Here is a 26514-nt window from a genome sequence, read left to right on the forward strand (position 1 = left end):
ATCTATCTATCTATCTATCTATCTATCTTTCTATTTATATCTGTAATGTACATAACATAGATAGATATTTCTATATATATTTCTCTCCCGCCTTTTCCTCTTCGCGCTATCTCGTTCACGCACACCCGCACACACGCGCGCGCACACATACACACACACACACACACACACACACACTCACTTATTGGTATACGACATTGTTGCAGCATTTATTTCATTAGTCCTTTCTCCCTTTGGAAAAAAAATCCAACCATTATGCACAGTAAAGTATTTGAATGTTGTAGATTAACAATATTGTTCATATTATCCCCTGACGAATGGAACATCTTCATGGAATTGAGAATTGGTTTCCTGTAAAGGCGGTAGCAGGAGATAACTTATCGAATATAATAGATGTTCTCTCACGTAATGATCGTGTGTAATCAATACGTTTAAAAAAAAGTATTTTGAAGAGAGAGGCGCAAGCACGTGTATACGAACAGAATGTATGGCGGAGATGGCGGACGCATTCATACCTGGACTCTGTTCTGTTCAATAACTGTTCAATCAAAATGATATGAAATCTCAAGATTTTCTAATTCATGAACAAGGGGGTCTCACTTTTGTTTCTTCCATTTCTCGAATTCACAATATTATGCATGACTAAATTACCGTGAGGTAATGAATATGGAAATGTTGGGCTAAAACTCCAAAAAATTATGCTATGGTCCCTTTTATTCGAGCTATTATAATATACAGAAATGCACAGGTATGTGCTCGGATATAGATTATATTCTGGTTATATTCTTCATTTCACATTAAAAAAAAAGAAGGAAAAGAAGGTTCATGGCTGACGGAAATGGAGAATGATAAACGCGGGTTGCTGTGTGTGTTTTTAACTCATATCATGTTTCATGACATATCGGGCAAATAAAAAAATGCCTCAAAACGCTTAGATTGTATACATTTCATCATTTTCGTTAGTTAAGTCATTGGCATATTATTCCACGACTTTGTTCTGATATATCGTTCCTTATACTACACCGATGATAACCATAGCGCTGAATTGTACTTGCTGAACATAATTTGAAAAGTAAGATATCATTAAACGCAAATCGTATATCACATCCCGCTTAGTCATTTTGTTTTAATAAATTCAACAGAATTAAGGCTCTGTTGGTAATCAGCTTTGGAACTCGTTTTTTCTTTTCTGTAATGATTTACCTATAGTCTTATGTTGCATGGTTAATCAGTAACTACAACACGACACAACTGGGCATTTTGAGAGAGGTGTTTTCATACTGAACTGCACATGAGACAAGAGACTACATTAGACCGTCTTTGGAAAAAGACGCAGGGCGGGATATTCTGTACGTGTGTGTGTGCAGTGAGAGGTACCATCGTGCAGCGCACGTTCTCAATTTCCGCACCTATACTAGAATATGACTGGGGGAAAAAACCCAAAGAGCATAAAAGAGAAAGGGATTGCGAGAAAAAAAGAAAGGTTAGAGAGAGAAAGAGAGATATCTTTCTTTGGTATTTTTTTTTTCTTTTTAGTTGCAGCCTGGCAATGACGTCATCAAGTCGTAGGAGATATCTTGGCTCGATCTGGGCAAGCAAACCCGAATTCTCTAGCAGCCGGGAATGAGGCTCAAAGTCGCTTGCACAAGACGCCCGTGTGCATGCAAAGAGGAGCGGTGATGCGTTCTGCATGAATATCGACAATTGAGGAGCTCGGGCAGCGGGACACATCCGTGTATAGAATGGAAAGAGAACCCTTATTGTTCATGCCCCGTTAGAGATGGACGGCTATTTGTTTTTATCTGTGTACGCAAATTAAGACACAAGACACGCGCGCGCGCACACACACACATACACTCACACACACACACACACACACACACACACACACGCTCACACACACACACACACACACACACACACACATACACATGAGGATGTCGACGTTTTGCTTTTATGTCAGGTCTTTTTCTTTTCTTTCTCACTACCAGTGTTTTGCCTTCAAATCATGGCAACGGAGACCACCATCCGGCGACAGTGCCCCTAGCCGGTCCCACCAGTCTAATAGAATCTCTCTTATCAGTAAAAGTGGGAACAGTCGGCTAGACTCGAGCCAGCAAAGAGAGACACAGATCATCCCTGATGTGTCTACGCCACATTATTACTGACATTTAGTTTGGCTCTTTGAGACGCAGATGAGCGCCTCTCCAGGAGGTTTCTTTTGTTTTTCCATCGGTGTTTGTCGGAGACGGCAAATTATGATTCATTCCTCTCCGCGATATCTACTTAACCTGCCTGATACGATCAGGTTCATCTTACAAGACAGAGAGAGGGGGTGGAGGGGAAGACGAAAAAACAGAGGAGGGGAGTTAGGAGGGACAGGGAGAGAGAGAGAGAGAGGGATAGGAGGAATGGAAGGATGGAGAGGAGGGAGAGAGAAAAAGGAAGGAGAGGGCAAAAACATAAAGACACAGAAAGCGTATTTTACTGAAGAAGTTGCGAAATAGAAGCGCGCGGAGTGAAAATGACGGTGTAGTATAAGAAAATGAATCTGCATCAGACGTATCGCCATCGGCCATTTTAATTTCATGAATGCCACTTGTTAACTCTAGAGTGCGAACCAGCAACCAGGATTTCTCTGCTTGACTATGCTTCCCCCGCAAATCTGCCAACAAAAGAGATTTCTCAGTGCAGCTAGAAAAAGAAACGTGCCAAGCAGCAGTACCTTGTGAATTGATTGAATTCGCCCCTTGCTATTTCACCATGGTTGTATCTTTTCATAATTCTTTTACGTTGGCTAAATACGCAAAACACCTCATTGAATACTTGTTTGTATGTGTGTATAGGGGGAGGGGGTCGAGTGTATCGTAAGTGTTATGTGTGTGCAAAATGTGTGCCTGTGTGTGAGCTTTCTGAATTCATTCATGTGTCTTAAGATGACATTCCATGACATTTGGTCCTGCGACAATTGCTCACATGAAATATCTGCAAGCGAAGCCAAATATGAATGCTCTTATACTCTCAAACATAACCCTAACCCTTATCGTAATCGTCACATCAAACCAAACCTAAAACCCTATCACAACCCTAACCCTAACCCTAAGTCCTTTTAGAAAATAAACAAATGTCGTGCCACCGTGAAATAATGCGTGCGTGTTTTAGGTCTACATGTATCATAGACCGGAGAACTGCCCTCAAACATCAGTCGACGCCCATCTATTGTTCATCCAAACCAATTACAGGAATCAAAGATGCGACAGTCACGTTTCTGAACAATGATCAATTCGTAATGGAGACTGGCAAAAGGCGTTGTGAAGATGTCATTCCACATAATGGTAATACATTGAGTCTGAGAGTGGAATACTGGTATGGTATTCATGGATCCCTTGTAGCTTAGATCAACAAAAGCAGCTCGTGTCAAACACTGCCAATTGAGCCATGAGTATGGAACTACTCTGGAGCATTCAGCAATATGCACGGCTAGCTGTCTTTATCTCAATGGATGAAACGTTGTTATCGTAGATTTCGATCACTCATCACGCTACAGAAAATGCATAACAGATTAATTTAACACCGTCATTGCAACCTTCAACGACGAAATAATAATGTCATTGGACGGCACAAATATCATGGCCCCTTTGAATTTTCAAGTGTAATAATATACTCCAAAAAGGCTCTTAACCTGACGTCTTTTAAGACCTTTTCATTCATCAGAAGAGGAAAGGGGGAAAAATATGCACCGTTACATTTTCTAGACAAAGAGCAATGTATAAGGGGCTCTACTCTGGCTACCGAAGTTTTGAACTGTGCTTTACTCTATTTTTGGCAAAGTCATCAAAATCTGAGAACATATCTAAAGGTATCTAAGATTTGATATCTAATCTAAATTTTACATTGAATGAAACAATAGAATTCTCCATGATACATGCATACACGTATAATACGTCCACATCAAGAGTAGATTAGGGCTTTGGAATAAAGATAGAATCTGTATAATATTCCTGCTTTAAGAGAAGGGTAAAATATGCTTACCTCTAGGGATATATATACATGTGCGGCTGTGTGTGTGTGTTTGTGTGTGTGTGTGTGTGTGTGTGTGTGTGTGTGTGTGCCTGTAAGTACCGAATGTATCATTATCATTCTTGTGTATTTACTTCGATGTTTTGTTTGTATGGTTGCGTGTATGTCCGTGTAGCTGTGCCTTTACTAGGCATTCTCTACCCATACCTGATCTTAATAAGTAGGCATTTTTTTTTTGTGAGTCCACAGAATGAATTTAAAATCACTCCGAAATTCCGCAATGTTCCTGTAACACTCCTGTTGTCCCCCGTCCCCCTCCGTCACCTCTGTAATGGCTGTCAACATCATGCCTTTAACCTTTGTGTTGAGCACGTCTAGTCAATTTCGATCATAATATCACAAGCAAATTCCTGATGGTAGCCTTCCAGCTGAATTTCCATCGGGATTATGGTCTGCGCCGTCCTCGTCTTTGTGAGAAAATTTGATTATGGCAAGAAGAAGAGAAAACTTTGCCCCGAGATATCACCGCAATAAACAAGTTTGTCTTTCCTTCAGGACTATTCCTCCCTCTGGGTGTGATGGAACACAAAGACTGACGAACAGACAATTTGGACAGAGCAGTGTGGGGGGGGGGGGGGGTGAATGATATGCTTACAGATTTTAACCCTAACTTGACTCCTTACGATCCGCCACTTCTATTCCTCTTCCCTCGTTTTTAATCTCGATGTTGCCAACGAGATGAGTAATAATATGCTAGAAAGAGCACCAACAAGACTCGTGAAGGAATGTACAGTGAAAGACAAAAGAGGAGAGGTGGGGGGGGGGGAGGGAGAGAATGGCAATATAGAGTGATTATTTTTTAATGTTAATGTCACATCATAGAGAGTATCATCATTACACATTCATCAGGCTTTATTCACATGACACATATGGGATATCTTCATAAGATAGGCAGATGCGCTTGGCTGCAAATATTGTCTAATCAGGCCGCGAAATTACTCACGCGACTATTTATTAGTGAAATTCCCCCAAAATGATGCTACTGCCCAATGTATCTGCTAGTCGCTATGGCGCCTCTTCTGCTCACTCATCGGAAAGTAAAGTAGAACTCAAGCTACGTTCTACTATATTTGTAAGTGTCCAATTCTTTGAGAAAGATATTCAATTGATGAACGATCTCCGATCTCTCCTAGGTGTTATCTTGAAAACTAATCAAGCACGTTCTGGACACCTTATCAAGCTTGCAAATTTCGATTGAACTGTGTGGATTAAGGCCCAGCAAAGTTATTACCACATAAGCCCCAGGGTGGGGTCTCTCTCCACATGGCTTGCTATAAACCACTGCCCCCCCCCCAAAAAAAAAAAAAAAAAAAAAACACACACTTTGAAAACAGTCTCTTTTTATTCATGCGGCATCGTCAGCAGTTTCCCTGAAAAGGGGTGTTCTTCACTGTTTAGAAGTATATCATTTTACAAAATAAGCTTTCGACATTCAGGTACAGATGGATTTTTAAAGGATAATAAGATTAATACAAAGTGTACAACGTGTGCTTTTAGATTTGACCTCTGTTTAACAGATTTACTTTTAATATTTTAGGAAAGTACTATTTTGTTTTATTTGCTATTTATTTATCATTTGCCAAAATACGCCGTTTAATGTATGTGACATCCCTGCATGGTCTCGCCGTTTAGCATGAATTTTACATGAGTGACGCCTTTTAGGAGTGTTAATACTTGCTGTTTCGTAATACATTTAGGGTTGATTTCTGAAGTGTTCGGACGTGTATGGGCATAATAGCACCTTTTGGACGAGAGCGAGCCCCCCCCCCCCCCCCCAACCCGGAGAAAGATAAAGAATACGACAAATCTATAGTACGTGGCACAGGTCGTCGCGGTCATGAGGGCAAGTTTCCCTTGCACTTTTGATATAAATGTCATAGAAGATCCAGACATTATTAATATTTTCTAGAATATTGGTGATGTTACAGCTACTGTTATTATAACGTACATAATTATCTTATACACAAGGGCGGTGAGTTGACTCAGTCGGTAGCGCGTCTGCCTCACGATCCTAAGGACTCTGGTTCGATACCCGGGTCCCACTGAGCAATGTTGTGTGTAATCATACCGTCCCCTCTATAGTAAGATGCAAAACATTCTGTCCCTCGGATAGGACATAAAATGGAGGTCCCGTGTGTGAGAGAGTTACAACTCACGCACGTAAAAGATCCCACTTTCTTTATTCATCGCAGAGAGCAGGGTGTTAAATCCGGTGAAATGGAGCTGCCTTACATTCAACTGGACCCCATGGAAGACCAGCTATCGCAGCTGAATATGGGCCATCCAGCCATCTTCTTAGATGGAAAATGAAACAAACAATTATATTCGAAGTCTTTGTGAAGTTGACTTTATTGTCATTATGTTTGTAATCAGTATCAAAGCAAAAGTCGTTATTCTCTGTATACGATATCTTCCTCATCAGCAGCTGAAAATGACATGAAAAACCATGAAAAAAAAAAGCGTCATATACAGCTGATCGGTTGGGAACAAACAAAAACAGAGAAACGTGCAAATATCCTGAACAAGTTTGTCATCATTCACTGTAGAAAATTAACCATCATGCCTTGCGCGCCCTTTATATGCAAGGCGACGGCTCTCTGTGCTTCGCAATAAAGTAAGTAATATTTCTAAGGTCCCGGGAATATTACCCTTTCCCTTTGCAATATCAAGCCGTGTCCCGACTAGGTAATCAGGGTTGATTTGCCGGATCTTCTCGTATGTTTCGTGACGAGGTCCCAGACGTTATTTGTGTGAAGATGAGAAGAGGTTGCTCCTTATCAGACGGTGCCGAATTTACAAGCTGTAACAAGCGAGATCAACAACTCCTACGTGCATGGGACATGCATCTAGCAGTCTAGTGTTATTGAGATAGCCTCTATATATCGCTGCATCGGCGGAGTGACATGAAGGCTAATGAAGGACATGAAATGCAATCACGACTTGCCTCGAAGCCAAAGGACTATAACCCATCGTTACCACGCCCTGCCACAACACATAACGGAGGATGGATCGACGGCAAGGAAGATGTGTGTGCATTGGGGGGGGGGGGGGATGGGGTGGTGTGGGGTCCACTCTGATACAGTATTCACAGAAGCTGGTCAAACCGAGTGTGGTGTGAGTGTCTATTGCGGACCGTATGGGGATGGCCTGCATGGTAGGCAGTGCATGTCGCAGAAATCAATGCAAAATGGCGCACTGGATGAAAACAACAACTCAAGCTTTCTCGAGTTTCACCTCCCACCCTCCCCTCCCCCCCCCCCCCCTCTCTCTCTCTCTCTCTCTTTCTCACATCCAACTATAATCTGACCCATGTCTTCTATACACGGTATATGCGCAATGTTTGATTGAATAGTTTAACAGTTGATCTCCCGGTAAATCCTTATCAAAACTATAATACTGTTGATAATTTAATGATGGTGACAATGATGATTTTGATTGTTGTTATTGTTACTTTTATTACCACTACTATCACAAGCACTTAAAGTTGCTTACTATATCTCATGTAAACTTACAGCAACATCAACGACTGTGATTATAATCATCATAGTCATTGGAGACATTACTATCACCATCATCAGTGTTATTATAATTTTTCATCCCCATCGGTGTTGCTACCACTATAATATTGTTATGCATCGTGAATATTCCCCCTCCCACAGGAATAACAGTAGCCCTCACAGCCTCGGCTCAAGTGATGCGTTTACGGTCTGATAGGCTATGTTCATTACTTTGGTGTCTTATGGGAGATCTCGCAAGGAACAATTTGGAATATGAGATGCTGATGACCTTGATATTAATGGAAGCCTAATACATTCTAAGTTTTTCCTTATTTTTCATCGCGCCTAATATAACAAGAGATTAATGTAGGAAGTCGAAAGCTATTCTCCTTTTGCTCTTCCAACATGAGGTTGAAAATACCATCCCCTAAGAGAGAAGAAGTTGAATCCCAAAGGAAGATTAAGAAATATATATATATATATATATATCAAGAACATGAAGAAATGTCAGCAGGAAAAAATGACGTGACGTTACAGGTTGTACAACAAGAACAAACACTATACGGATATGGACAAAATATTCAGTATTGTCAATGTAATCAAAATAATGGGTTATATGCTATGGTTATTCTCGGTTTGAGACACACTTTTCAGCCCCTTATTTTTGTTTTTAAATGTGAAATTTGTACTTGTAGCAGCTTAAAATTTACAATTGTCATGTTTGTATAGAATTTTAAAAACTCTTGACTACGTGGAAATTAATAGTTGGCCGTTAAAATGACAAGTTTCTGATGACAGCCAATGTGTAAAGCTATTTTCAAATGATCTGGCAACACTTTCAACATGTTCAAGCTGTACACAGAATTCAAGAGTTGATATCTCGTGACCTGCAATGTTGTAACCTGCCGTTTTAATATTGTTACGGTACGTATATTATTTTTAAAAAACAAACAGTAATGGCTGGAATACGATATGAAATATACCTGTCATTCAAAAGTTTAAATTTCTGATATTTTACTTCGTTTTAGTATGCCACAGCGAACGAAATAATGAATCAAAATAATAATCACACCAAAAACAGCAGCAAAAACTCTACAGTTTTAGCGGGAATCTGAGAATTCGAGTTCGATGTGCCTCTGGTAGAAACATCATACGGGCACAGCAGGAGTACTCGCAGGATAAAATACTTTCCAAGACCACGGTGACTGGTAGCTTTCTCGCGTAAAACCGTAGGGTGTAAGGAAACTCGACTCTGCTCAAGGAGGGGGGGGGAATCATATTGGAAGAACGATAAACCCTCCGTGCCCGATTCCCAATCGCCTAAAGGATCTGCTAATGTATGTGTGTGTGAGGTGTGTGTGTGTGTGTGTGTGTGTGTGTGCGTGTGTGTAGGAGGGGGGCTGTATATTCTTACTTGATTTTTATCATCTCTTTCAGGAACATACACCACAGCACAACAGACTGGGATATTCTACCATATTGCTATAAATTGCTTGCCTTAATTCAGTAAAATTAATCATCTTTTATACTCGTTTGACTCACAGATTTTACCAGACGGGCAACAATTTTTGATGCAACTGATGTAATGAAAGTTTCTATTGCCGCCGCATGGAACTCTACTTTGTTATTGCTGTGCGTTATAGTCCATATACTGCAGTCCTCATAACACTGATATTATTCTTTGCAACTTGATATCAATGTTTCAGTAATATTTTTATCTTCCTTCTGGCCAGATTTAACCGTTATGTAGTACCTTTGGAATGCATTACAAAAATGTCAGTAGCATGTTTCCGATATTCTGTTCCCTTAACTGTGGGTCCATAATGTATTGTCACAAATTCATCGAAGAAGTTAATCGAGAAATATTAGGAACACTCGTAGAGTGTTCTGGAAATGTAATAGTAATGCATATTTATATGCAAACATAATTATTATACCCTCCATGACTTTCCCATGGAATAGCTCACAAAACTTACAGTGTATTAAAAGTAGGTCTACTTTACCTCCTCTCTGTGCTATAGAAGGATCTAGAATAAGATTATGACGTTGTGATTTATTGTTTTCGTAATAGATCTCAGTGGGATCTATTTGTTGCACCTGCGTCTAGATTCAACACATCGGAACTTCCTATCTTAAGAAGTTTATATCTTCCCTCGTCAGTGATTATACCTTATCTCTCTCTCTCTCTCTCTTTCTCTAACTTTTCCTCTCTTTTCTCTCTCCTGTCCTCTTTCACTTTTTCTATCTCTTCTTCTTCTAAAATAGATCAGGATACTCTACAGTCGAAAATCAATGTAACGATTGCTTGGATCTGCTACTTACGTGTGTAGGCATGGGCCTCGACATCTAGCTGGGAGGTCTCGGCCGGCATCTTGGCCGGTTCGTCCTCTCTTCCTCCCGCTGATGTCCGCCAGATGGAGTATGGTTTTTGCGATTTGCTAAATCCCTAGAGTGATTCCGACAACCAGAGTGGCTTCCCAACGCGGTGAAAGTGATGTGGTGGCCCACAAATCCGTTATGTAAATGAATGTTTGTATTTTTCGCGTTGTCCAGGTGTTTACCAAGGATGGGGATATGATGTAAAATGTTACCTTATCGGCATTCTGGCGAGTCGATGCGATGTCGGTGTTCGGTACTGCGTGCAGGTTCGGCGATTGCGTGCGCGCCGCCAAAATCAACTTCCGCCAGATCCTCTGTATTCGTCTACATAATCATTCCCTCGCGCTTGCTCCCTACACTGTGCTTGTCAGTTACTATTTTCACTATTCACATCGTCACGATATGCCTGCCATCTCAAAACCATCAGTTTTGTTCAAGACTCAACAAACGTCACTCTGCACACTTTACATTTAGTGCGTGTGTAGGCAAGCGAATGCTTCGTAATTTATTGGCGTCAATTTATGCTCCGGGATTTCATGGAGAGTTTGTCCCGCTATTCCGGGTAAATCATTATGATAATCAGTTGCATTCGAAAGGGGGGAAAATCCTTGGTTGTCACTGCGCTTGCTCACATTGTCAATTAACCATGCTCTGTGGCCTACTATTCTGATAATTCAGACCCTGTACCCAAATTGTCAATATGCTAGTGGAGTTTCATTATAAATGTCCGTGTTGACCTGTTTGATTTCGCCATGACAAGTAATCGTTACTGAGGCCTCGTAATGCGTGTTTTTGTTTTTATGAGTGGTGAGAGGAGTTGACAATGATAGCTTTCAGCGGGTTTGTAATTTGTTTTCAATGCATTATATGGGTCAAACTCACTAAATTCTTAAATTTTGACGTTGCTGACTCTTACATTTTAAAGAAATCAGAGACTGCAGAACCTAATTATTGTATCAAATTTATTCAGTGGCACGGATTATTAAAGCTCCTTTTTATTTCCATCAGCAACAAAAGTAATACATGAAAGTATGCATTATTTTGTCGGTTCATGCTATTGATCAAAAAAAAAATACAGATCATGACAAATGATCTATGATATCATTTACTAATAAGCAAAGCTTGTACATCGTACATGACTTGAGAGAAAAGAAAATCGGGACAATATGGAAATAACATATATATCAAAATTTAATATAGATATGTTTCTTTAAAACATTTGAGATATACATGTATGCAAAATGATGATATAACGATATACGGCATTCATAAACAGTACTTGTTGCAATAAAGTGCAAGAAAATAAAAACAAAGAATAGCATGACATATTGTATACCTGACACTGGTCATTAAGCCGTGTGAACCACGAAAATATAGTGACAAAGCAACACTACATGTAGTGCACAGAGGTTGGCAAGCAAAACAATATAAGTTGAAAGTTGAAAGAATATTTACAGGAAAATAAAGCCAGAATGATGTATTAAGTCCAGCTGAGCGAGGGATACAGGTTAAAAGAAAAAAAAACCTTGTGTAGGAGGTAGGAAGAGACTCTCCACACCTCCCTGGACAGACAAACGTTGATCAAATTATAGTATGATTCACTACTTTTCACTATTTTAATGCAAGCGTTGAGTTTTGACATTTGTGGTTGACGCGTTATGACATTTGCCGTAAAAATGGAAAATTTGACATTTGTGGTCGACGTGTTATGACATTTGTGGTTAATCAAATTTTGACACTTGTGGTTGACGTGTTATGACGTTTGTTGTAATTTTGACATTTGTGGGCTCTACACCTTGTCACTAGAAAAACATATTGTCAGTGTAATGTATTCATACAAAAAAAAAATAAACAGATAATTCTTCTACAAAGAAAATATATGTTTACATGTTCACTGTGCTGTTGATTGTCCATCGCAGATATGAATGTAAGATATATTGCCTTGTTCGTGCTTTGAACGCTATTTTTCAACATTCATAGTCAAATCAAATTGTCTATTGATGTTGTATATGCTAATATATTCAGATGTTTTGCTTGATTAACCATTTTCTATTTCACATTAGTCATAGGTATACAACCGATTACAGCAGCACGGATAAACTAGAATATTTCCGCCACGTACTAAAATTGTTCACTTACAAAATTATTTAACAATTGATTATGAAAACGTACTTCTAAGCAGTGTAACATGTACGCTCTGTGGTTTGTGGCTTTTCAGAAGAGCAGGCACATTTGGCCTTACTTTATCTTTAGGTGCTGATTTTTAGAAGGTAGCCAACAGCAAAACAAGGAAATGTACCACCTCTTTTACTTAGATATGTGACATTGAATAAATATTTCGTAACATATATTCCGTAGCATACCGTATGTAACCAATATGATACATTCTTTCCCGGAGTTATAAGGCCGTGCACAGTTATGACTTCAAAATGACACTGTACATGCTGACATGGCTTCAATCACACGCGTGGGGTTGTTACCTGCATTATGTCATTTTGAGTTTTGAAAAATATGTTTCGAACACTTTAATTGTGTACACTAAATTGACGATATTTTGTACGTTGCAACAGGGTTGTTGTTTTTTTCCATTATCCATGATTCTGAGGTCGAAATACATTCTTCTGACCTTGTTTCCCTGCAAATCTGTTTCAACTTCAATAGCACTCACCACTGAATAGAAGAGATGAATGAATCGAGAATAGGGCAGAATAGTCAGAATTGCTGAAATTTAAGAATTTCGCCGATGGGTGAAAATATATATATATATATATATATATATATATATATATATATGTGTGTGTGTGTGTGTGTGTGTGTGTGTGTGTGTGTGTGTGTGTGTATGTGTATGTCGATGAAGAAAAAAAAAGAATTGTATGTGTGCAAAAAAAAATGACATGCAACGAAACCCATGTATTTCGTCATCATCTTAACTTCCCCATCGTCTCAAATTCTTAATCAATTTGTGCTACGTATCGTTCCTGTACCAGGCATCATCAAGGAAAACTCTAAAGCATGCACACCCCTTTGGGATTTTCAATAACCATTTTTGCGGGTAACTGTCTCTAATCATGCATTTTCATGCGATAAGAAGTTAACCCAGTGTTTAAATATCCAGGGTTTGGTTGAATTACTGCTATATCACTTCTCGGATCATGTCTGATGTAATGCTGACATCCAAGCCATCCAATCAATTTTCATTCAGAAATGTGTGCGGCCTTGTTTAGATTCAACAGAGTTTTCATTAGAAGAAGTACAACTTTCAATTCTTTGCATTTTTGATGTCATCAAAATACATTCCATAATAAAAACAAAACAAAAACATGAAAACAAACTAGGTATTTTACTCATTAAAAAAACAAACAAAAACATTGATACCTGATGTTTCCCTGCTAAATGAATTATCAAGTATATGGAACGAATACGTACAGGCTATGCACCATTCCATGACGTGATGCATTTCAAGAATTGGTGTCAAAGACAATCTTGCAAAATGGGTATACGGTCTGATGGCTGAGACTAGGAGCGTCAAATCGCAAGGCCGTGGCGCCTCCCGCACTGTACAGATTGATGGAATAAATGTCTTACGTATATTTACGTCACAATTTCCAGATTTTTTCCACGTCTCTATATTTGTTAAAGCGGTCGCTTGAATCCCATACTGAATGAGTTCATCCTACTCTGTCTCACATACTAGTAGTTACAACGAAACGATGGTATATTACTACATCAAGGCCATATTCTGAACACACGAGCGTCATGCGATATTATAGCAGAGTACCATGCAGCATATATATTTCTCGTGAAAAGTGTTGCATTGAGTTCCTGTTAGAAGGGTGAGAAAATAGGTAATACCTATAGGCTTTAAGCCGCTTCGAAGAAAAGTGCTGATGCAAGGAAAGACTGGAAAATGTTTAGAAGGGCAAATAATTATACAAACAATGATAAATCAAATAATTTTGCATGGGACATTGCTTCTAAATCGTCAAGGTCAAGGATCATTTACGCCCGTCGATGTTTTTTTTTTTTTTCTCAGAGGCTTCATTTTATGGCAAAATAGCTCTATAACGTCTTTAATGCACAGACTGCTCTTGACTTTATCTGCAAATAGCAGCAAAAGCATCAGGAAATCAAGAAAAATCTTTAAGAAATTGTAGGCGTAAACATAGATGAGATGTGATGGAAATAATCTTATATACTCTTACTTGAAACAGCAAAAGAAAAGAATTACTGGTTCGTGATAAGGACACTGGTAGGAATAGCACACGCTGAAATCTGTTGGTTCGAAGAATGGAAAGCAGCATGAGCTTGTGACAAAAAAAATGAGTAAGAATTCACGACGAAAAGCAACAAACTTTAACACGGACATTAAAAAATGCAGACATAAGAAAAACAGTGTCAGAATTGAACAATGAGTTTATAACTATTTTGCGGTAAATTAGTCATTAGATTAAAGTAGTGATATCATTGGCTTGAATTCAGTTATAATCGTAACTTAAAATAGACCTTCGATGTCCTTCATCATTTGAATGCTGAATTTTGTCAGTATGGCCTACCACAAATACATATTCCCACTTTAATGGCAAGAGACTACATTCTCTTCAGTGAAAACGGGGGAAACAGTCATTTTACATAATCCTCCAGAAAAATGTATTTGATATGCCCTGCCTATAAAATTACTACGTTATCATTCAAAACAAGATCCATGCCATCCGGTTTTTGGCATCGTATAATAGAATGGTTGACAGCCATTTTCTTGTTTTGCATTATTTCAACTTCTTTTTGTTTTGGGTGTTGTTGTTGTTGTTGTTGTTGTTGTTGTTGTTGTTGTTGTTGTTGTTGTTGTTTTTGTGTTTTGTACATGAAGAGCACCGTATATAGTTGACATGTATTCATTACTCATCTATGTATTTAGCTGCCAACATCTTCCAAATATTTCCAACGGTAGGTAAACGTATATGATATATATATCGACAAATAAAATATATTTTTACACTCCTCTAATTTTGATTTCCGAACAAAATAAAACATTATTATCATCTATAAAATATATATGTTCTTGCTTGAAGTAAGCACTTATGAACATTAAGTATACAGGGCCTACAACGTAAAGGCCGCAATAAAAATCAGTTTGAGGTACGTGCCAAGCCTTTAAAAAATCGAATGATATCTTATTTTCTCGAATAGAGACAACCTTGACAGGAAGGAACCAATTATTTGGATATGCAGCGACCCTAGAAAGCTGATAGACCTTTGATGTCAGTCCCTCCAATGAGGCATGCAAAGAAACCAACACAAACATTTACACAATTAATATGTCCGATTTCATTTCATACTTATCGAAGTTAAGGTGGACACGGAGTCACACAGACTACATTTTGAATACGTGATTACGTACAATGTATTTTACTTTTGTGCAAGTTAATGAAAATTTTCAAAAGTTTTCATATCATTTTTATCACCAAAGGGAGGGACAAGATCTCGAAGTACAATACATGTGAATTCTTTTTGCAGGCATAGTCTCGCAGTTATCTGCTCTCCTATACGTGCTTGGAATAAAAACGTTGCGGAGAACTTATGCCGGAAATTGTGAAATTCAAATGAAAGGGAGGTCGCCTCATTACAGTCTTTACAGACAAATCCCATTCCACTTTTACGTTTTGCCGTCCTATAATCTGCCTGCAACAAATGCTCTTATATACACCGTAGCAATATGAAGCAAAAACGGGCCAAAACAGGCGAAAGAAATGCATGTATTAGAAATTTGAAAACACCCGACCAAATTGCTAAGAGATGAATTACATAATTCCGATACGCATTGAACCACGTATTAAGGGTGATTAAAGATGTATGAATATCAAAAAGTATATAGCCCTTCGTCACACAGTTGATGGGTTTTAGGCATTTACGATCAGAGCCCTTTTTATTACAATCAGACTTGGTGCCGTATATTATAAGTATTAATATATAGTATTATACGATACGATAATGACACCGAGTAGATGCCGTATCAGAGGTCTTGGCGCCCTCTATAGACAAGAGTGAAGACATGCCGAAGAAAAACGAACGTACCTTTAGTAAACGTTATGAATTTCATATTGAAAAAAATAATCTTTTCTCATCAAAACAAGTGAAATGATCATTTCAACGGTATGTCACTGTTTCTCAATTCAACTGAAAATACTTCTCCAAGATGTCACGTGCGCATTCGCTGTTTGAATGTCTCGTGTCTAGGATGAACTAAACTAGTAAAACGACTTGCTGTCAAATTATTGAGAGCGTACCGTAGAGTATAATATATTGTACACTCTAGGGAGCGTAGTACAGCATACACACTTTCATCACAATTACGACGTTTCTGATCCACATGCAAATGCATGCCTGATTATCGTACACCGAGGTGCTTGATTGACGGTAAACTAAAAGTAACCTGGCCCTGCAGCTGCATAGTCTGGAGACCTCGCTTCAACAGTGACTCGGGGATGCGTCACGGTAACTTGTCTCCCAGAGAGCTCCATGTATGCGGATATATTTAAAGTGACATAGCGCCCTCTTACCTTTCCTGTTCTTGCTTTGCCCCTTTCAATAATTCTCTGTCTTCTTCACTTTGTGTTCCATCCCATTTTCTTTTCTCTAGTATAAAGGTTTTCTGTGGTAGAGTTATCTTGTCTGTCGATGTCGAGTCTATCTGTGCACATAGGAAAGTCGATCGACGAGGTTCAAAACTCATAATGCTCAATAATTTTGGTTGTGTATTCTATCCTATATTTTTTTTTCTAATGTTTTGACTACTCTTCTTGACAATGTTCACAAGTCTCCTACACCACTGGTAATATGCCCCCTCTGAAAGTCGGTTTTGTACTTTTTTTTTGTTCTATTTCAAATTTCATGTAAAGGCTGAGAAACGGCAATCTATATATTATTTTGGTGACCTTCGGATGTTGACCTAATGGAAATGCAGAGGATTTGAACGCCTGAACAGTTGAACAGTAAGAGAGAGAGAGAGAGAGAAAAAAAAAAACTTTACAAACAAAAGGAAATGTAAATCCAGACAGTTAAACTTGATTGACAATGTTAGCTACAAGTCAAAGTATTTGTGGCTGGGTCATCTTTTTGTTTAATACTCTTTCTCGTTTTCGAAGATTTATGTTTTGCAACACAAACTTTATAATCGATATAAAACATATATATCAGCATTCTCTTTTTATCCATACATTGGATATTCCAGATTTGGAAAGGATTTTGATTGTGAGCAGCGAATGTGTCTGTTCAAACTTTTTCCTTCCTAAAGCAGAGTACATTGTATTACGAAATTCCTACATTAGTTCTACGTGTTACCTCTGCAAAAAAAAAAAAAAAAAAAAAAAAAAAGAAAAGAAGATATATGTTATCTTCCGATATTGACCAAAATGATACAGGTGAAGATTCGGGTATTGTTTGGCTTTATTCCCCATTTTGTCTGGTAGTTGAACAGGTTTTTCTTCATTTCTTTTAACTGTATCTTTTGACTTTCCTCTTTTTATTTCTTTCTCTTCTTTTGATAATGCAAATGACTGTCGAGTTCCATTAGGGAATTGAATGCTAAGGTAAATTATGCCACTATTTCTTAATAGTCTAAGTGCAGTAACAGTTCTGATAGTTTGAGTAAGATTAAAGCGTATGAAAATAAAATCATCCCAAACGTGACATATTTCGGGGACGTCCGGCAAATTATTTTTATCGAACTTTCAATATTTGATTGGCACTTAGAATTTGTAGAAACATCCCTAATTTTCGTGTTCTTTTCATTAAAAGAAATAATCAGATGTTAAGGTTTAGAAAGATATGTGACATCCGGAAAAAACCAGGGCCTGCCACCCCCTACACACACACGTTCACTTCTCAATTCTATAAAATCTCCCACAACATTACATTTTTTTATTAGTAGCCCCGCCCAACTTCGACGTGCTCGCACCCATGCGCCTACCCACCCCTCCTGTGATCCCCGGCCCAGTACGGGCCCAGCTATTGTACACTCCGAGGAATTAAACACGGATGTTGAGGCCCGGATCGAGAGTACTAAGGCCCTGGCAATGCTTACCGTTTACTTCACGTTGCCTTCGTGAAGAGAGTTTAATTCCTAGAATTTTTATTGGCCAACTGCCAAAGTGAGCTGCACAGACAGTTGGTACGGGTATAAGTAATACACTGTACTGTAAAAATGGATCTGGATACTGAACATTTTCCAGTAAACAAACATGCACGCCATCTAGCGACAGTCGAGGGAGTGTCCCCTCCATAGTACCCCCCCCCCCCCCCCATGCCCCCACCCCCGGGCCACCCAAAGTACAAAATGTAAAGTACACACTCCGCTGGCACACTGGAGCTGTACTGACGTACTTGCTGCTGTGTGTGTGGTGAGTGTTCACTACGTTTTTACGTCACACGTCAGACAGACCACACAAACATCACAAGTCTTATCCAGAAACCATTTACACTCGCTGCTTAGTGTCGCCTAGAAGCCACATTTCAGCTCTTTCCTCACGTACTTACGTGATTCTTCTATTTTCATACAATTTCTAAAGGAGCAAGTTGTGTGAAAACTGTATCTCTAAGGCTTTATTTTCGGCGGAGAGTGGAGTCGTAGTCGAGAAAACGAACAATATTAGCAGCGGTCTTTTGCGGTATTGCACATCCACCTGTACGGGAATGTGCGAACACATAGCGGGTTTGCACGCACCCGTCAACCCGTAGCCTCCCGGTTAAAAGCCGACGATTCTCGAGATTAGCCGTAGCACCGGCTGGATCTGGACACAGAAGTGGTGGAGGTCTGACTTGTTTGGTTTGGACAGAACAGTTACCGTATTTCGAAGTCTCGATTCTAATTAGAGTGTCCTCTACAGTCTACAGGCAAGGGTAGAAGCTAGTTACACCAGACACCACACAAAGCTACATCACTGGTGGAGCTGCCATTCATTTGCAGTGTGAGATAATGCTGGAATTCTGAAGACATACGACCGGACCCAGCTGTCCTGGCCCAGTGAAGGAAGGAAACCAAACTGAAAAAGGTTGCTTCAACTTGTTAGAGACCTGCACATTTTGCACAATTAATCTCCAGGTCAAATTAAAAACCTAACTGTATTTAACTCAGTAGTTGTGCTTGTCAACTTGCAGTGTGGGAAGAATTTCAAACAGGTGTCAACGGATGGGAATGGAGGAGACGAACACAACGAAAGCATCAATGAAGGTCTACAAGATAGTTCTCCTGGGGCAGGGTGGAGTTGGCAAGAGTGGTAAGCATGGATATGATATAAATTTCATCCATTTCTAATAAAACACAGATGATCATTATTTTATAGCCAGGGCAGGGTAGCGACCAATCCAGAAATAACAGCAGAATCAGTAACCGTTGATAGTGGATGTATGTATTGCATGGTAAAGAAAGCAAATTAAAGCAAGCCTAAACTAAATTAGCCTAAAGCGAGCCGCCCACAATTTGACCATAACGCCATCCAAAATTTGACCACCCACTACGTGTTAAAGTTAAAACCTATTGCGTTCTGTTGAATTTTGGCACGGGAGGTCAAACCTTAGACAAAGACAAAGTGAATTTGCTTTAGAACCTACTTAATAGAGTATAAATCAATTACCAGATACTTGTACTGTGTACTTACTTCAATATCAGGCTCCATGTAATACAGGTCTGCGAATATTGAATATTAAAATGTACATTACCACTCTTTAATATTTTAGATAAGAGTTTCTACATATCATTCAAAATGCTTGGTACATGTATGCCTGGGCCTTGATTCATTCAGGACCACCATCTTCAAATGTTTGTGACAAACCCAAACAAGCAGGTACAAATGCTGAGAGTGGTAGAGTTAACTGTACCATGCAATATTGTACAGATGTTGCCTTTTTAGAGGTGCAATGTACTTGACATCCCACAGGCATTTCCTGTGAATTGTTTAACGTTGAGGGAAAATATTGTCTTGAGGGGAAAATATCATGGGCCAGTGCTGTATGTGTACATTGACGACTATTTAAAGGGTCATTTCAGACATTTTTTTTTTAATATCATGTAGGACATAAATCAATAATTTTATCCTTGTGCAGATAAACCGATACTCTGACAAAAAAAAAGAAAAAAAAGAAGCAAAATATAGTGCGCTGTCCACAGCAATGATGACATAGAACTCTTCTTCTTCTTCCTTAGATACTGTGCAGAACCACCTGAGAGTATACTCGCACACTTAAGAATAGAGGCTCACATTTTTATATCCTAATTCCAGCAATGTAGCAAGGTTATTCCATTACAATACTACTGGGCATAGAATTTTAAACGAAAAAAACAAAAACAAAACAAAAACAAACACGTTTTCTTCTTCATGCAATAGAGGCTGTCATGTCATCAGCCTTGTTCATTGTGATTTGTTATGAATTTTTAAAACACTGATTCTTATTTTTCATCCCAATCACTGTAAATTCGAAACTGTGTACCCAGTATTACTAATACATGTAGGCCTGCAATGTACACGTGTACGTTCAGATGAAAGAATCTAAAAATTATCTGGAGGTCATTGTGCATGGACAGTGTACACCTACAAAATCAGTTCATATGACTTCATAAAACAGGCCCAAATCTTTGCTGACATTTTTACATTTGTAGCAGTGACAGGCACTCGCACAGTGATTCCAATCACTGGAATGTGTACATTCCATAAATTTAACTTTATCAGTATAAAACTGACACATTGGGAAGGAGTTGATGGAGTTCTATTTACACAAATTATAAAGTGTCATAATTCACATGTCAAAGTACTTTTGTGGGCATGTCTTCATGTCCTGGCCAGATATGCTTGTTTTATCTCACTAAATTTTTTGTGAGCTGGGATTGGAAAGGGCTTCAAAAGGAGCTCCAGTAATATGATTCAAATCAAGTCTTCCAGTAGATTGGATGTTCTTGTTATTTGTGTAGTTGGGTGGTGTGTGCCCTAGAGGCATGTGTTATTTTTTCTCACCTGGTGACAATGACAACATGAAAAGAATTTCTGCAGTGTGTGCCCATTTCTTAGTCTTCAAATGAATGCTGAAATTGGGCATATATTTGTAGTTGTAAAACATTCTTTTAAAGAATTCTTTATTGTTCTTTTTACCGTGCAAAGACTCTTAAATGTTTTTCATTATGCCATGCTCAACTGATTTCTGTCAGAGGTATGTTTGTGCAGAGAGCACAAAGGGTTTTACACCCAGCTACATGTTGTTTTGTTCATTTCCTCCACAGAAAGGTTCATGACCGGCAGGTCAGCATCCATTTCCTTTCTGGTCTGTGTGTATCAAGCACTCTATTCTTTTTCTATATTCTGGTTTTAATTCTTTCTTTTTTTTTTTCTTTAAACAAATCCAATGACATTATCTGTCCAAAGCAAAGAATTCAGAGACAGAGTCTGCAACCTAAAGGACCAACACCTGAAAGATGTTTGTACATTTCTTTTTATTCATGAATTCATAAACCTAGTATTAAATGTTTAGTCTGCAAGATTTCACATGAGCAGAAATTCCTTGTTTAGTGGATAGAAAGGGGGGATGGAATGCATAGTTAGTGGCTACTTTAATATTGTATACATGTAGTTTAGCTTGAAACACCATTTTATCGGAGAGACACCTGAGCGTGATTAATTGGGAATCTGTTTGGATTCCTTGTTACAGTGTCCTTATATGACAAGATGTTCACAAAAGCTTGAGGATTTAAAGCAGACACAAGGAAACTGAAGATACAATGTACATTGTCTGTATTCATAAATGTCCCTGTATTTTGAAGGTCTAACAAAACACGTTCTAAAAGCTGATCCTTGGCACATTCTGCTGTGCATACTGCAATGAATCACCAACTTCAAATGACAACTTGGTGAAAACTAAGGGTCTACAAGTTTGTACCAAAGAGCTACCCTGTATCAAACACTATTGTTCACATTAGACCGAGTACATTGTACTTCTGAAAATCTGCTTGGATGAAGAAGGCTGTCTCTTTTTGTTCAACATTGCAAATTTGTACAGTTTAAACTAAAATTGTGAGAATTATGCAAGCAGTGTACATTGTGCATTGTACATAATGTACATACGTACATGTACATAATGTACATACGTACATGTACATTGTACTCCATGAGCGATGCATGCTGGGGATCACAAACAGTTCCTGCAACCATAAATTCAAGGTCAGTCCTCGTGGGCTGTCAGTGGGTGAACAATGCTCCGTGTATGTGTCAGAACAAAAAGCTTGTGGCTGCACCCTCAGAACAATTGCCTTGCTCATCAACCCCTGAAACCGACACACCTGGGGAATGTTGTGAGTCACTGCTAACCGAGCATCAGTCATGAAATTGTCTCCAGCCACAAGGCAGGATGAACCCATTACATCTTTCTCTCCCTACAAGTATGTTTCAATGTGTGTATTCAAGAAAGGTTAAAACCACTGGGTATGCCCACTGGAAAACATCACAATACAAAATAATGTAGGATACTCTTTAAATGTACACCTACAGCTATGATACAAAATGTACAGTGTGGAGTGTCATTTTGTGAGCTTCATTGTTTCAAGATTTATTTTGCAACACAACATCGTGGAAAAGTGGACAGTTCTGCTCTGATCAGTGGTTTTCTTGAATTGCAATGATTTATTCTGAAAATAAATGTGTTTTCAACCCTGTTTGGAAGTGCTGAGAGAGCTCATGGAGTGTTGCACACTTTTAGGCAAAATGCAGCAGAATCAAGAATAGATGTTCATGCTCCACATAGGCCTAATTGTAAACAAGATTTGGATGAAAGGCCAGGCCCATCAGCTTTAATACACAATAGGGTTAATCCTGAATGATGTGTAGTACTACTGTAAAACGAGGAATGTTCGTGTGCATTTTGATTTCGCAAATTTCGCGAGTGGCAACATTCGCGAAATGAAAATGCACGCAAAAGTTCTTGCCTACACAATATGCATTGGATGCCACTGGCAAGTAGCGAAAATTTCATGCTGCAAGAAAGGCCGTCGGCTCCCATTCGTGAAATTTTCATGCTGCAAATATATATATCGTGTTTTACAACATATAAAATGGAATTCCTTCAAGAATCCATTAAGTCTATACATAGTACTATCATCATGTCAACACTGCAGAGGAGTAGATGCACCTCATGTTTTACCACATACAATGTACAATGTAAAATGTACAAGTGTATTACATTTTGGTCAACCTGGTTTATGTGTAGAGAACAACAGAGGTGCATTACAAATATTTTTGCTTGTTCTTTGTGCTGGTTGTACAGCAGCACGACACCTTTCATGACAAGGTTTTTGCAGCAAAAAAAAAAAAAAATGTTTGGGAAAGAGAAGAGGCGATGGGAAATTCAAATTATGTTGCTCTTTCAATTTCATCATATCTTTCGATTTTGCCTTCACCTCTCAAAAGCTCTCAATTGCCTGAGCACCATCCCGTTATAAAGTGCAATATTTTGTATCGCTGGGAACGATAAGTGTTGCGGCATATCCTTTAAAGAGCAGATTTGATGAAAACTTGTACAATATAGCAAAGTGCAAGCTTTTTTCTAGCACAACAAAACCGTGTCTGACCACATCAGTGCAGGCACTCGGTCTTTGTCCCATTGTCAGATTTCAGACTTGATTAGCTGCGAGGATAGCAACTGACCTCAGCCTCCTGCTTTAGCCTATTGTTTGTTGACAAGTGGTGCCCATCGCATTTTGTCACTGACCTGGTAAACGCCCTAGATTCTGTAGGGGGGGGGGGGGGCTGGAGGAGGATCCACAGTTACTGCCTGACATGAGGGACAGTACCCCTCTTACCTAGTTTATTTTGCCCTTCTGTTGTAAATAGTCTTGTTAGTCCCTCTTGCTTTTTGACTATCTTGACTCTGTATGACTGGTGTGACATGCCTTGCATACAAGTTGAACATGATCTCCCACAGAGCCTCTATTAAAATTATAGTGCAGGGAATGTCAAGTCAAGATTTTCATTTAATGGATTGATACCAAGCAAGAGATGTGATTCCATGACCTATTAAATTGTAAAACATGGTGTAAAGGTACAGTGGTTCAGGCATGCAGTGGTTTCACATGTAGAGACAAATGTTCCCATAGGTGGCTGGCTGTACAATGCATTCATTATCAAGCACATCTACAGTGTATGTGCATTACACCTGTACATGTACAATACGTGCAGATGTGAGCTTTGCAGACCGAGTGAGTCCGGTGTACACTGGATAGGAATTATTCCACCATTTGCATGTCATGAACTTGTTAAACACTTTTGAATGATCTATGTATGCATGAAGAGTGATACTTTGTTCCTCACCACAGAAGGAAGGTGGGGGGGGGGGGGGGAGGGGAGGGGGAGAAACCCAAGGAGCTCTTTAAAGGACAAGTTCACCTTCATAAACATAAGGATTGAGAGAATGTAGCAATATTAGCAGAACACTTCATTGAAAGTTTGAGGAAAATCGGACAATCCGTTCAAAAGTTTTGAATTTTTAAAGTTTTAATGCAGTAATCACTGGATGAGAAGACTACTGCATTGTATGAATAACTTACATGTACAAGATGTCACATGCGTACAACAATATAAGGAAAATACAAAGAGAATTTCACAAAATTTCATCTTTTGAAAAAAGCACACATTCCCTTGACTCGTTACTGACATACATTATGTTAGGGGTAATATCATTCCCCCTGCCTTTAGAAAGAGGCAAGTCAAGCGCTCTTTTATGCGAAAAAAGTGAAAATATGTTGAATTTTCTTTACATTTTCTTTATACTGTTATACGCATTGTATGACTCACAAACTGTAGTAGTCTCCTCATCCAGCGGTTCCAACACAAAATTTTTAAAAATTCATAACTTTTGCATCGATTGTCCAATTTTCCTCAAACTTTCACTGATGTGTTCTACTAATATTGCTGCATTCTCTCAAACCTTATGTTTGTGGTGAACTTGTCCTTTAAAGAGACTGGAATAGAAAACTAGAGAAACTCTTTTGAAGTTTAAGCACATGTTTTTAATTTGTTTAACCTACATTTGTATTTGTGCAGGAGAATTGAAACCTGAGGAATTTGTGAAAATTATTTCTAAATTTTGGCAATATTGAAATTTTCACGCATTTAGCTTTATGCAACCAGAAGCTACAGTTTGTTCTTTGTAGCACAAAAATAGAAGCTTACAAATATTTTTGCTTGTTAAATGTACCTGTATTAAATGTCTTAATTCTGCAGAATGAAAAATACACACGAAATTGATTTCACCAAGCCGAAGCCCAGTGCGAAAAATCACTCATACAAAAATATCCACTTTCACAGTAGTACAATGGGACTCTCGGCTTTAACTGCATTTATCAGATGAGAATTTATCTAAAGAGAGAGATGGAGAGAGTAAAAAAGTTTCACCAGAATGATGCCCTAGGACTTTCTTGTGGTGTGAACGCACTCTGCAGTGCACTTTCGTGCAAACAACATACTGAGGAAAAACAAAGCGTAACATACATGTAACAAACAGCAGCGTCATCAGAGATGGGCAGCTACTAAAACAGAAAGGAAAAATAATTCATGCGTTTTCATTATCTGGTGGACTAAAAAACAAACCCTGATGAAGCAATTAGCCTCCAGGCAATGTAATCAAATACAAGTGTATACATATCATTCGAAACTACCTGCCTGCAAAGCTAAAGTACATGTATTCTCCTTATCGATCACACAAAATGCTTAGCATTTTGTCGCTAGCGGTCGGGTCCATATTGCTGTGCGCTGCAACATGCAAATGAATGAGATGATCTTACGCACTCACATGCAGTTATACGCCCACTGTACAATGTATGTCAAGCGGGGTCACACTTTCGGTGTCGACTTGTGCGCTATCCATTAATGCGGAGTTGCTGTGCAGCAGGCATGGCCAGGATATGCGATAATGTTACTATTAAAATCGCATCTAATTTTTCCCTTTTTATCATGACTGAAACATGGCACTTCCCAGAAATGCATTTTCAAAGCTTCACGGTAGGTATACTTTTCCCCAGCATGTAACAATTGCTGAGAAAATCTACAAAAAATATTGTAGTTTGGAGAGTAAAGAGGAGTGTTCCATGTTTTCCATTGATGATCAAGTAAAAGCTTGTGCTGTGCACTGGCACAGTTTTGGAAATTGAATGGCGTTGCCACTGTTTTGAGTTTTTACAGATAGAGTATACGTGATAGGGATAATTGACTTGCATAAAGACAGAATGGGAACTCTTTGTTGCCGTCAAAGCTGTCATTTCATTAGTGTATGGTGATGCCCGCTTGATTGATGACATGAAGTATAACTACACTATACATCTGACAGCTACTCAATCATCTGCACACTCTTCATTTCATGAACACCACACATCACTCTGTCCATATTCTTCAGTCTCAGACTGCTCTATTGCAGCATACAGTTCCTGTACCATGCATTTTACAGTAGAACAGACACTGTAGATGTGTGGAGGTACACACTGTTCAAGAGAAAAGTACGGCAAGTAATAAGAAAGATTTAAAGCTGGATTATT

General features: G+C 38.8%; 2 protein-coding genes across 2 annotated transcripts in view; one reads left to right on the forward strand and one right to left on the reverse strand.

Annotated features, from left to right (window-relative positions):
• The window catches only part of LOC140231007 (synaptotagmin-4-like), a 71648-nt gene extending 61630 nt beyond the window's left edge, over positions 1 to 10018 (reverse strand). The window contains exon 1 of the mRNA XM_072311157.1: positions 9900 to 10018. Within this exon, the coding sequence (XP_072167258.1) occupies positions 9900 to 9948 (49 nt within the window). The 5' untranslated portion in view covers positions 9949 to 10018. The remainder of the gene's footprint in view (positions 1 to 9899) is intronic.
• Positions 10019 to 18398: 8380 nt separating this feature from the next.
• Positions 18399 to 26514, forward strand: part of LOC140230360 (GTP-binding protein Rit1-like) — a 35911-nt gene continuing 27795 nt past the window's right edge. Inside the window, exon 1 of the mRNA XM_072310507.1 lies at positions 18399 to 19225. Within this exon, the coding sequence (XP_072166608.1) occupies positions 19138 to 19225 (88 nt within the window). The 5' untranslated portion in view covers positions 18399 to 19137. The remainder of the gene's footprint in view (positions 19226 to 26514) is intronic.

The sequence above is a fragment of the Diadema setosum genome, chromosome 7 (genome assembly GCF_964275005.1).
Source record: "Diadema setosum chromosome 7, eeDiaSeto1, whole genome shotgun sequence".
Taxonomy (NCBI): domain Eukaryota; kingdom Metazoa; phylum Echinodermata; class Echinoidea; order Diadematoida; family Diadematidae; genus Diadema; species Diadema setosum.